Raw genomic sequence first — 11098 nt, 5'->3', positions numbered from 1 at the left:
AAAGCATCACATCATCGGAGACAAGTAAATTAACTTTGCAAGAGGTTTACTATAGGTGTCACTAAAATGTCACTAGTTCAGCGTACTTAAGCGTCACACATATCAATGAGCTGAAGCACTATCTTCTCTTTTCTCCCTAAATAATTTTCATCTCATGGCCACTGCTTTCGTTTAGTTAATTAGTATATTTCGAAATAATTTTTGTCTATATTCTGTTCAGTTGTTTTTCGGTTTGTCTTTTAATTCACATGTTAAACGATGTGCACAATATATAATAGTTTTTTTTATTATTATTATTAAGTCCGCATTACCCCATTGGCTATGGGGCCATCTGTCTTTTCAATTATTTATATTTGCTTTCTAAAAAAATAAAATAAAAATAAAACTTAACATCTGACGAAATAGCATATAGCTAGAAAACACCGCAAAATATAACTATACGTTTTTTTGTTTTTTTTTTAGAAGATATGCACTCGGCGATTAGACAAGCGGCGTTGGTTAGCAGTGGCAACATCAGATGTAGTCGTACCATACTTAGACAGACTGTGCATCATCTACGCTCAGTCGCCACCAACCTTTTTAGATAAGAAAGTATTGAACCCAGCCCATAGTTCAACTCCAGCCGTTTGGTATTTCATCTAGGCCCAGAGAAACTTATTTGTTGTGTTCAGTTACGTGCCCGCCCAGTGAGTGTCACTTTGAGTCTTCTAAGGCCAAAAAGGTACCTGACTAGAAGGTTCGTGGGCAGAAATATTAGAGCTATTGGCACATAAAGAACATTCCGATGACTTCTTATATATACACGTGCCTTTCTTTAGCAATATCCCTCACACTTTATATTAGAACTTAGATGTTATAGAAATTTTAATAAACTTCCAGGAGTCTGAAGGAGCGATGCAAGGCGGACCAGAGACCACGAAGAACGACTAAGCTAGGGAACGAAATATGTACCATTGAAAAGGCAAACACCAATCATTTATAGACACACTTTAAAGCACAGAATTGAAGCCAATAAAAGAGGTTACGTGATGTCAAGTCACGGCGTCAATTTCCCCGCTAAATTTAGCGGGGAAACCTAATTGTGCAACGCTCCCTCCCCCACCTCACTCTCTAACCCTTCCCTACACTCTCCGCCTCAATTCGTCCCCTCATTTTCTTTTGGTGCCCCTTTTCCCCTTTCTATCTGCCTCCCTCCCTGCCCCCCCCCCCCCTTCACCCATCCTCTCACTTCTCTTCTCTCCCAATCCCTCCTCTCCATCTCATCATGACCGTCGTTGAAGACGATTTTCTAATGGAAAACGACCCACAAAACACATTCCGTGTTGAAATGCAACGCGTAAGCCCGGGGACAAGGACAGTTATGTAAAACAAATTGCAGTTGTATGTAGATCTGCCGACCAAAACCGCAATTGCACTTCATGAGGAACGCAGCGGACGATAACTCCAGACTCAGCCTTCCAAGCGGCGCGGTGCCTAGCGTGGTCACGTCCTTTTTTCGTACCGTTTTTTTTTTTTTTTTTTTTTTGGAAACCTTCGCCGCTGGAGAAGTCTCGGAGCGTCTCAGAGTCCTTTCTCCGGCCTCTTCTGTATTTTTGTTTCTTTCACAGTGGTATTGTATGGCTGGCGGAGCTCGCGTCGCAGATGTTTGCTAGCCGGCCAACTATCTTCGACAGTGGAACGTTTCACTTCACAAGGCTAAATCAGAGTTAGCCTCGATACGAATCGGACACTGCATTAAAAAGAACGTCAGTGTATTTCGCTGGCAACGATATATTATGCTAGTATGCACATCACAGATATGACGTCCGTTTATTGTGCGATCATGTCAAGGTAAAACGCTCTGCGAGTGTTTGAAAACACCGAGATAAAAGCTAAAAAGGTTAGACGTATACAGCCTATGTACAGAATGGAGCGCAACACCGCCTTCGCTTGGTCACCGCTTCACCAGTGCACAATGCCTGGCACGTACTTGTCGATGAGCGACTGGTAGTAAGGGGTCAGGGCACAGATGTCCGGTACCTCTTCTGACTTTGAGTACAGGTCGAATTTGCTGCGAGACAAAATAAAAATAAAAGGTCAATTGGTTAGGAATGCGTGAATTCTTAGGGTGCTGCCAGGATGAGAGATTGCATGAAGCACCCTGCCCGTTTCGATCTGGATGAGCATCGTACCGGCGTGCGGTCGTGTATCACTACTGCGTGGTGCACGTTAAAGTCCCCGGCTAACGGTTCAACTGTACTGGCTAAACTGCTCATCTATAACTAAAAGAAAATTCGCCAGAGGCAGGCGAACTTCAGGCTGTAGGAACATACACACAAACGCACAACGAAACAATTCGTTTTATTATTTTGTTATAATGTTTTTTTTGTTTTTTTTTTATATTGGAACAGATTAGTAGTATCACCGTGCCTTACGCCGTTTCACCACCATGTCGGATCGTTTGAATAAAGCTGAACTGAGCACATCTTCTAGGAAAATTACTAGAATCGCGTAACCGACCCTTGATTGCTCGAAATTAGTGGGGCCATCTTTGTGCTTCTGATATTAACGTATCTATAGATGTTGTGATAGCCAGAATGTTGGCTGAAAATACAGGACAAATATTTGTTCTTATTTTTTTGACGAATTAAATAAAGGCATTTAACGTTCGATTCCACTGAAAAAAATATGTATATTTTTTTTTACAGCCGTTGCACCTTACATATCTGCATTTAGAATTATAAATCCCACACTTCCGTCGTACGATTAAGATAAAGATTCTGTAGCTCTGACACAAAAGATACAGTATTCCCTCATATATAGATACAAGTTAGCGCTGAACTAGTGTGAGTTAACTGCCAGAGCCGATTAAAGACTTTCCAATTAATCTTTATATCTTAGTTTTATTCAAATTGCAGTCCACGCAACACCGCGTAAAAACGTATTAAATCACGAAGAGAACCAATTATTCCAAGTATTCCATAAAAACTACGCAGAAACAAGTGACTGATGACCAACGCCCTACGGGTTTAACACGTAACGTTCCACTAACCCAGAAAAGTTCGCGCTCATCTATAAGGTGCTCTGAAGCGAGATTATAGATGAGCTCGACGTGTGGAAGTAATTTCTTAACAAGACAGCCGAAACAATGAGTTCTTACAAATAGTACAAAAAAAGAATCCATTCCAGTCTAAAATAAACTTTCTCATACTGATGCATCCGGACCTTACCACTTATCTTCGGTCACGTAGATGTCATATAAAATCTTGATGCAGTTTGTTCTGTTTTTTTTGTTTTTTTAAACACCTTTGCCAACATTTGAATAAAAGTGTTTTTGTGCCCACAAGCGTGTTAGGACTGATTTATTTTAATACGGCTGGGGATACGTTTCGTTTAATTAGCTCCAGTGACTCCAATCAATTTCGCATCAATACCTGTCATGCTGTTGACCCGGATTGGAACACACGTGCACAAGATTGCCGGAGATCATCATTATCAGCCAAGCGAGCAAGAGAAGAACTTATTAAAATAATTGAGCGTACGGCAAAATATGTGACGTCTTCCCCGCGTGTATGAGCGCCTGTTTTCTTTTTCTTTCTAGGAGGACATTCTTTGGCAGTTTATTTTGTTTCTATCAGGATACGTGTCAAGACGTTTTATAAGGCACGATGAGAATAGTGACTTATTATGGCAACACTTAATTGCTACACTCAGCAACACAAGTGTTTCAAAGAATCAAATGCATTATCACGCGAGCTGGATGTTGCGCACAACTATTCCAGCACCTAATAAGAACTAATTGCATACGTACATAATTTCGTGGTTTTTTTTACAAAAAAGGAGCCAAGCATTTTTCGCGATCAATGCCTCCTTGGCCTTATTTGGTCAAAAGATTAAACAATTCTACCTAGAAATCGCATTACATAAAATGTGATTTTATAGTATGATAAAGCATGATGGCTGAAAGGTCCCAGTACGTTACAACTTGGTTTATTTGAAACTACGAGACTTTAATACATATAGTTGATTATTTTTGGTGTCAATCTTTCATGTATTCCGTCTTGCCGAATTTTACGTCCATTATCTCGACGGTTTCACTAGATCAAACATACATTTCAACATATGTCAACCGAGTCAGCAGGGTCCACAAAATGTTTCAGCTTCGATACTGGATCTCAACATCCAGTGTTCGTGACGGTGTTCATTGACGCCACAGTGACTCGGGTACAGTTCACAAAAGCCTAAATGCATCAAGCGGCATGGAGATATTAATCTTGCCTAAAAGAAAAAAGTCGAACACCAAACTCTCTAAAAAAAAGTTAGATGAAACGGGTAACATATTATTTATATTCCTCCAAAGGCGAGTGACTCACTTGAACTCCCTAACCCATGGTAGCATTTTGAGGTCCTTGCTGTTGCAGAGGTACTGGTAGTCGCCTCCAGAGTGCCACGGGTAGAAGGAGTGAAAGCGGATCATGTACAGGGCCTCGTCCGGGAGCGTGGTTCCGTGGTTCTTCAGCACCTGGTACATGAACTCGTCGTGGCCCCAGGACATTAAGACCTGCGGAAGGAGAAGGACGACACTTGAATATAATTACTGACCGGTGCTCTCGCTAAAGACACCGAGCGGACCAATTACCAACGCCACTCGCTGCTCTAGGCTAACCCCTTTCCTGCCCCCCTGACGACACACACCACGCACCACACCGCCACTGGCATTGCTGAAGAAACGAAAAAGTTGGCCTAATATTAAATGCGATCATCGCAGCGAGACGGTGCAGGGTCATGAGGAAATATGAATCATTAATTGACTTTTAAACTGAGCGACGTTCACGAGCTGCCGACTCTCGTCGACCCTGCAGTTTATTAGAAACCCGAAGAAACCATTGGGGGATGCTCTAAATATAAATTTATTAAGAAAAGTATGAATGTCGATAAAACATCACTCGGAAGATTGCTCTATCTTGACTGGCCTGTTTGCAGTTTGTTATGCGCGTTTCTATGTTCAAACTACACAAATGCTGACAACTGTATAGTATCTGGTATATTAAAGTGAGCGTGTTAAAGTCTGCAGTCATTTCTGCTTCGGCCGGAATACTGGCCTGCGGTATCTCGTGAATAAATGAATAGCTAAATCACACGTCGAACTATATTTCCACCGTCGCGGTTCGGAAAGAAGAATAAAAGAACACATCGAACCGAGACAACGGTAAGCTCTCGGCCAACTCTTACGTGCCCACGCAGGAAACGTGGGCCCCGAAGTGTGTCTTCAGTTACGAAGTCTTTCGCCGTCGTTCGGATAGTTCGGGGGATCGAGCAGTTCAACCTCCAGTGAAGCGGCGCAGTTTGGAATGCTTGGGGTACGTTACAAAATGGAATTTAAAAAAGTCGCCACGCCAACGCGATGCGATCGGCGACCGAATAAGTAACTCCCACGCGTCACGCATAATCGGTTGCCACGTCACGTCATTTCTTGGCACTGGGAGGCGGGGTAAACCCAGCGAGAATAAGCTAGAAATCCGAACGCGACTGACTTAGGATGGAGAAAAAAAGAGTGGGAAAAAAAGTGGACAATGAGACAGGCTGACATACCAAGGCGTAAAGAACGAAGGGGAAAAAAAAGTACTTAACCCAACACTGGAAGTCGGCAGTAGTACTTTTCTCAGAAATTATCAGAAAAAAAAAACTTTAAAGGGGCACTGGCAGGGTATTTATGCTCGCCAAGGTTTTTATTTGAACATGATATATGAGAGCCCAGCTACCCAGAAAACAATTTCCGGCTCGAAATTCGTTTTCTTTCCGCCCGAAAACCGTCGACCGAGAAATTGCCGGCTTGAGTCGCGCTCACTCTCTTCTCCGTGGTCACGTGCCACTTTCTAAGGTTTAGACACAACCATCAAGCAATAATCGAAGTCGTGGGTCATCGAAGACACACTCAACGCGAAAAATAGACACCTTCAACTTGTAACTGACTATAGTGTTAACATAAACCAAATTTTACAGGCAATATATGTAAGCATAAAATTCTCCGTTTAACTACGTGTTTGATAATGCAGTTAAATGCAAAGATGCAAGCGAGCTGGACAAGAATGACGAAAATGATCCCTGGAGAAGATGAACAAGGAGGACAAAGGACAAACAAATTCCAGACACATCAATAGTAACTGGTGTGCGACCGAAAAAATCCGCCTGGTCCTCGTTTTCGGTCGCGCACCAGTCATCTATAGCTGTGTTTAGAGCTTTGTGTTTGTCCTTTGCCCCCAATTGTTCCCCTTCTCCAGGAATTATTTTCGTCATTCTTGTCCAGCTCGCTTGCAGCTTTGCATTTAACTGCATTATTAATCATAACCTTAAGATTGCATGCCGTTTGCCCTTTTTCGTGTTAAACCGGTTGCACCTGATAAAACGTGTTTGCACTACTGACTTCTAATTCCTGGTTAACGCAGTTGGTATAGCGCTCCACTGGAAAGGGAGAGGTCCCTGCTTCGATACTATAGGACCAGGCGGATTGTTTCGGTGACGCAACAGTCACTTAGCTGTGTTTCGAGGTTTCTGTTTGCCCTTCGTCCCCCTTGTTCCCCTTCTGCAGAAATTATTTTCGTCGTAACTACCTGTATCGTGCCAATTTCGCGTGCGAGACTTAGTGCTCCCGGCTGTGAGGGTGCAGTTTCACTGATATTCTTCAGACAGCTGTTTCGTTAATGTGGTGCACAAAAATTATGAAGGAGTCACGAGAATGGATAAATCTTTCGCCTCATTTACCGAAACCTCACAAAGTCATTTGTACATTTAATATATTTCATGACATTAGGCAATTTAAAATTGAGTACAATTTGATTCAGAACGGAAATTATTCTTTTAATTAGGTTTTGCAAATAGTTAATACATAAAGGAAGCCAATTTAGAAAGAAGATGAAACAACCGGGTAAATTTCGGATGAAATCGAATACCCCATAATAACAGAAGCTTTTTTTTTTTTTTTTCATCTGGCTAAGGTTTTGTGTTTTCTAGCTTATCTCTTTTTTATTTTTAAAAGCCGGAGGTTGTTTTTTTTGTTTTTTTCAGCGTTTATTTTATCCCACTGATTCCGCGTTTTTCGGGGGCACCTTTTTGTGTGCAGGACAAAAAGAATCGGCGTTTATCGGGACTTATGTTGCACAAACGAGGGCAAGCGGGAGGAATTCCCCAATCCCCAGAGAACTGCGCCTGACTCGAATACGTGCTTGGAAAACGTTTTGGTACCTGATAAGGGGTGTGGTTCCCGAAAAAGTAAGCAACCTCGTGGGAGGGGGAGGTTGTATGCCGCGTAAACGCAAAATACCGCTGTATATAAAAGTTTCTTCCGGTGAAACTTGGATTTGTCTCATCAAGGACAATTTCCATTCGGGCCTTTTTTTCTTCTTCTTTTTTTTTTTTTTCATCTGGCTAAGGTTTTGTGTTTTCTAGCTTATCTCTTTTTTATTTTTAAAAGCCGGAGGTTTTTTTTTTTTTTTCAGCGTTTATTTTATTCCACTGATTCCGCGTTTTTCGGGGGCACCTTTTTGTGTGCAGGACAAAAAGAATCGGCGTTTATCGGGACTTATGTTGCACAAACGAGGGCAAGCGGGAGGAATTCCCCAATCCCCAGAGAACTGCGCCTGACTCGAATACGTGCTTGGAAAACGTTTTGGTACCTGATAAGGGGTGTGGTTCCCGAAAAAGTAAGCAACCTCGTGGGAGGGGGAGGTTGTATGCCGCGTAAACGCAAAATACCGCTGTATATAAAAGTTTCTTCCGGTGAAACTTGGATTTGTCTCATCAAGGACAATTTCCATTCGGGCCGTTTTTTCTTCTTCCTTTTTTTTTTTCATCTGGCTAAGGTTTTGTGTTTTCTAGCTTATCTCTTTTTTATTTTTAAAAGCCGGAGGTTTTTTTTTTTTTCAGCGTTTATTTTATTCCACTGATTCCGCGTTTTTCGGGGGCACCTTTTTGTGTGCAGGACAAAAAGAATCGGCGTTTATCGGGACTTATGTTGCACAAACGAGGGCAAGCGGGAGGAATTCCCCAATCCCCAGAGAACTGCGCCTGACTCGAATACGTGCTTGGAAAACGTTTTGGTACCTGATAAGGGGTGTGGTTCCCGAAAAAGTAAGCAACCTCGTGGGAGGGGGAGGTTGTATGCCGCGTAAACGCAAAATACCGCTGTATATAAAAGTTTCTTCCGGTGAAACTTGGATTTGTCTCATCAAGGACAATTTCCATTCGGGCCTTTTTTTCTTCTTCTTTTTTTTTTTTTTTTTCATCTGGCTAAGGTTTTGTGTTTTCTAGCTTATCTCTTTTTTATTTTTAAAAGCCGGAGGTTTTTTTTTTTTTTCAGCGTTTATTTTATTCCACTGATTCCGCGTTTTTCGGGGGCACCTTTTTGTGTGCAGGACAAAAAGAATCGGCGTTTATCGGGACTTATGTTGCACAAACGAGGGCAAGCGGGAGGAATTCCCCAATCCCACGAGAACTGCGCCTGACTCGAATACGTGCTTGGAAAACGTTTTGGTACCTGATAAGGGGTGTGGTTCCCGAAAAAGTAAGCAACCTCGTGGGAGGGGGAGGTTGTATGCCGCGTAAACGCAAAATACCGCTGTATATAAAAGTTTCTTCCCGTGAAACTTGGATTTGTCTCATCAAGGACAATTTCCATTCGGGCCTTTTTTTCTTCTTTTTTTTTTTTTTTTTCATCTGGCTAAGGTTTTGTGTTTTCTAGCTTATCTCTTTTTTATTTTTAAAAGCCGGAGGTTTTTTTTTTTTTTTCAGCGTTTATTTTATTCCACTGATTCCGCGTTTTTCGGGGGCACCTTTTTGTGTGCAGGACAAAAAGAATCGGCGTTTATCGGGACTTATGTTGCACAAACGAGGGCAAGCGGGAGGAATTCCCCAATCCCCAGAGAACTGCGCCTGACTCGAATACGTGCTTGGAAAACGTTTTGGTACCTGATAAGGGGTGTGGTTCCCGAAAAAGTAAGCAACCTCGTGGGAGGGGGAGGTTGTATGCCGCGTAAACGCAAAATACCGCTGTATATAAAAGTTTCTTCCGGTGAAACTTGGATTTGTCTCATCAAGGACAATTTCCATTCGGGCCTTTTTTTCTTCTTCTTTTTTTTTTTTTTCATCTGGCTAAGGTTTTGTGTTTTCTAGCTTATCTCTTTTTTATTTTTAAAAGCCGGAGGTTTTTTTTTTTTTTCAGCGTTTATTTTATTCCACTGATTCCGCGTTTTTCGGGGGCACCTTTTTGTGTGCAGGACAAAAAGAATCGGCGTTTATCGGGACTTATGTTGCACAAACGAGGGCAAGCGGGAGGAATTCCCCAATCCCCAGAGAACTGCGCCTGACTCGAATACGTGCTTGGAAAACGTTTTGGTACCTGATAAGGGGTGTGGTTCCCGAAAAAGTAAGCAACCTCGTGGGAGGGGGAGGTTGTATGCCGCGTAAACGCAAAATACCGCTGTATATAAAAGTTTCTTCCTGTGAAACTTGGATTTGTCTCATCAAGGACAATTTCCATTCCGGCCTTTTTTTCTTCTTCTTTTTTTTTTTTTCATCTGGCTAAGGTTTTGTGTTTTCTAGCTTATCTCTTTTTTATTTTTAAAAGCCGGAGGTTTTTTTTTTTCAGCGTTTATTTTATTCCACTGATTCCGCGTTTTTCGGGGGCACCTTTTTGTGTGCAGGACAAAAAGAATCGGCGTTTATCGGGACTTATGTTGCACAAACGAGGGCAAGCGGGAGGAATTCCCCAATCCCCAGAGAACTGCGCCTGACTCGAATACGTACTTGGAAAACGTTTTGGTACCTGATAAGGGGTGTGGTTCCCGAAAAAGTAAGCAACCTCGTGGGAGGGGGGAGGTTGTATGCCGCGTAAACGCAAAATACCGCTTTATATAAAAGTTTCTTCCGGTGAAACTTGGATTTGTCTCATCAAGGACAATTTCCATTCGGGCCTTTTTTTCTTCTTCTTTTTTTTTTTTTCATCTGGCTAAGGTTTTGTGTTTTCTAGCTTATCTCTTTTTTAATTTTAAAAGCCGGAGGTTTTTTTTTTTTTTCAGCGTTTATTTTATTCCACTGATTCCGCGTTTTTCGGGGGCACCTTTTTGTGTGCAGGACAAAAAGAATCGGCGTTTATCGGGACTTATGTTGCACAAACGAGGGCAAGCGGGAGGAATTCCCCAATCCCCAGAGAACTGCGCCTGACTCGAATACGTACTTGGAAAACGTTTTGGTACCTGATAAGGGGTGTGGTTCCCGAAAAAGTAAGCAACCTCGTGGGAGGGGGAGGTTGTATGCCGCGTAAACGCAAAATACCGCTGTATATAAAAGTTTCTTCCGGTGAAACTTGGATTTGTCTCATCAAGGACAATTTCCATTCGGGCCTTTTTTTCTTCTTCTTTTTTTTTTTTTTCATCTGGCTAAGGTTTTGTGTTTTCTAGCTTATCTCTTTTTTATTTTTAAAAGCCGGAGGGTTTTTTTTTTTTCAGCGTTTATTTTATTCCACTGATTCCGCGTTTTTCGGGGGCACCTTTTTGTGTGCAGGACAAAAAGAATCGGCGTTTATCGGGACTTATGTTGCACAAACGAGGGCAAGCGGGAGGAATTCCCCAATCCCCAGAGAACTGCGCCTGACTCGAATACGTGCTTGGAAAACGTTTTGGTACCTGATAAGGGGTGTGGTTCCCGAAAAAGTAAGCAACCTCGTGGGAGGGGGAGGTTGTATGCCGCGTAAACGCAAAATACCGCTGTATATAAAAGTTTCTTCCGGTGAAACTTGGATTTGTCTCATCAAGGACAATTTCCATTCGGGCCTTTTTTTCTTCTTCTTTTTTTTTTTTCATCTGGCTAAGGTTTTGTGTTTTCTAGCTTATCTCTTTTTTATTTTTAAAAGCCGGAGGTTTTTTTTTTTTCAGCGTTTATTTTATTCCACTGATTCCGCGTTTTTCGGGGGCACCTTTTTGTGTGCAGGACAAAAAGAATCGGCGTTTATCGGGACTTATGTTGCACAAACGAGGGCAAGCGGGAGGAATTCCCCAATCCCCAGAGAACTGCGCCTGACTCGAATACGTGCTTGGAAAACGTTTTGGTACCTGATAAGGGGTGT

General features: G+C 42.2%; 1 protein-coding gene across 1 annotated transcript in view; it reads right to left on the bottom strand.

The window, feature by feature from the left end:
• Positions 1 to 1790: 1790 nt before the first annotated feature.
• LOC120837152 (inositol oxygenase) overlaps positions 1791 to 11098 on the bottom strand; it is a 50740-nt gene continuing 41432 nt past the window's right edge. The window contains exons 5-6 of the mRNA XM_040206369.1: positions 4353 to 4540; positions 1791 to 2050 (exon numbers count right to left, since the gene is read on the bottom strand). Of these exons, the coding sequence (XP_040062303.1) occupies positions 1942 to 2050; positions 4353 to 4540 (297 nt within the window). The 3' untranslated portion in view covers positions 1791 to 1941. The remainder of the gene's footprint in view (positions 2051 to 4352; positions 4541 to 11098) is intronic.

Source organism: Ixodes scapularis, unplaced genomic scaffold, assembly GCF_016920785.2.
Source record: "Ixodes scapularis isolate PalLabHiFi unplaced genomic scaffold, ASM1692078v2 PGA_scaffold2__306_contigs__length_199485367, whole genome shotgun sequence".
In the NCBI taxonomy this organism is placed as follows: domain Eukaryota; kingdom Metazoa; phylum Arthropoda; class Arachnida; order Ixodida; family Ixodidae; genus Ixodes; species Ixodes scapularis.
Note: the sequence above shows the minus strand (reverse complement) of the source record. Positions and strands in the feature narration are given on the sequence as shown.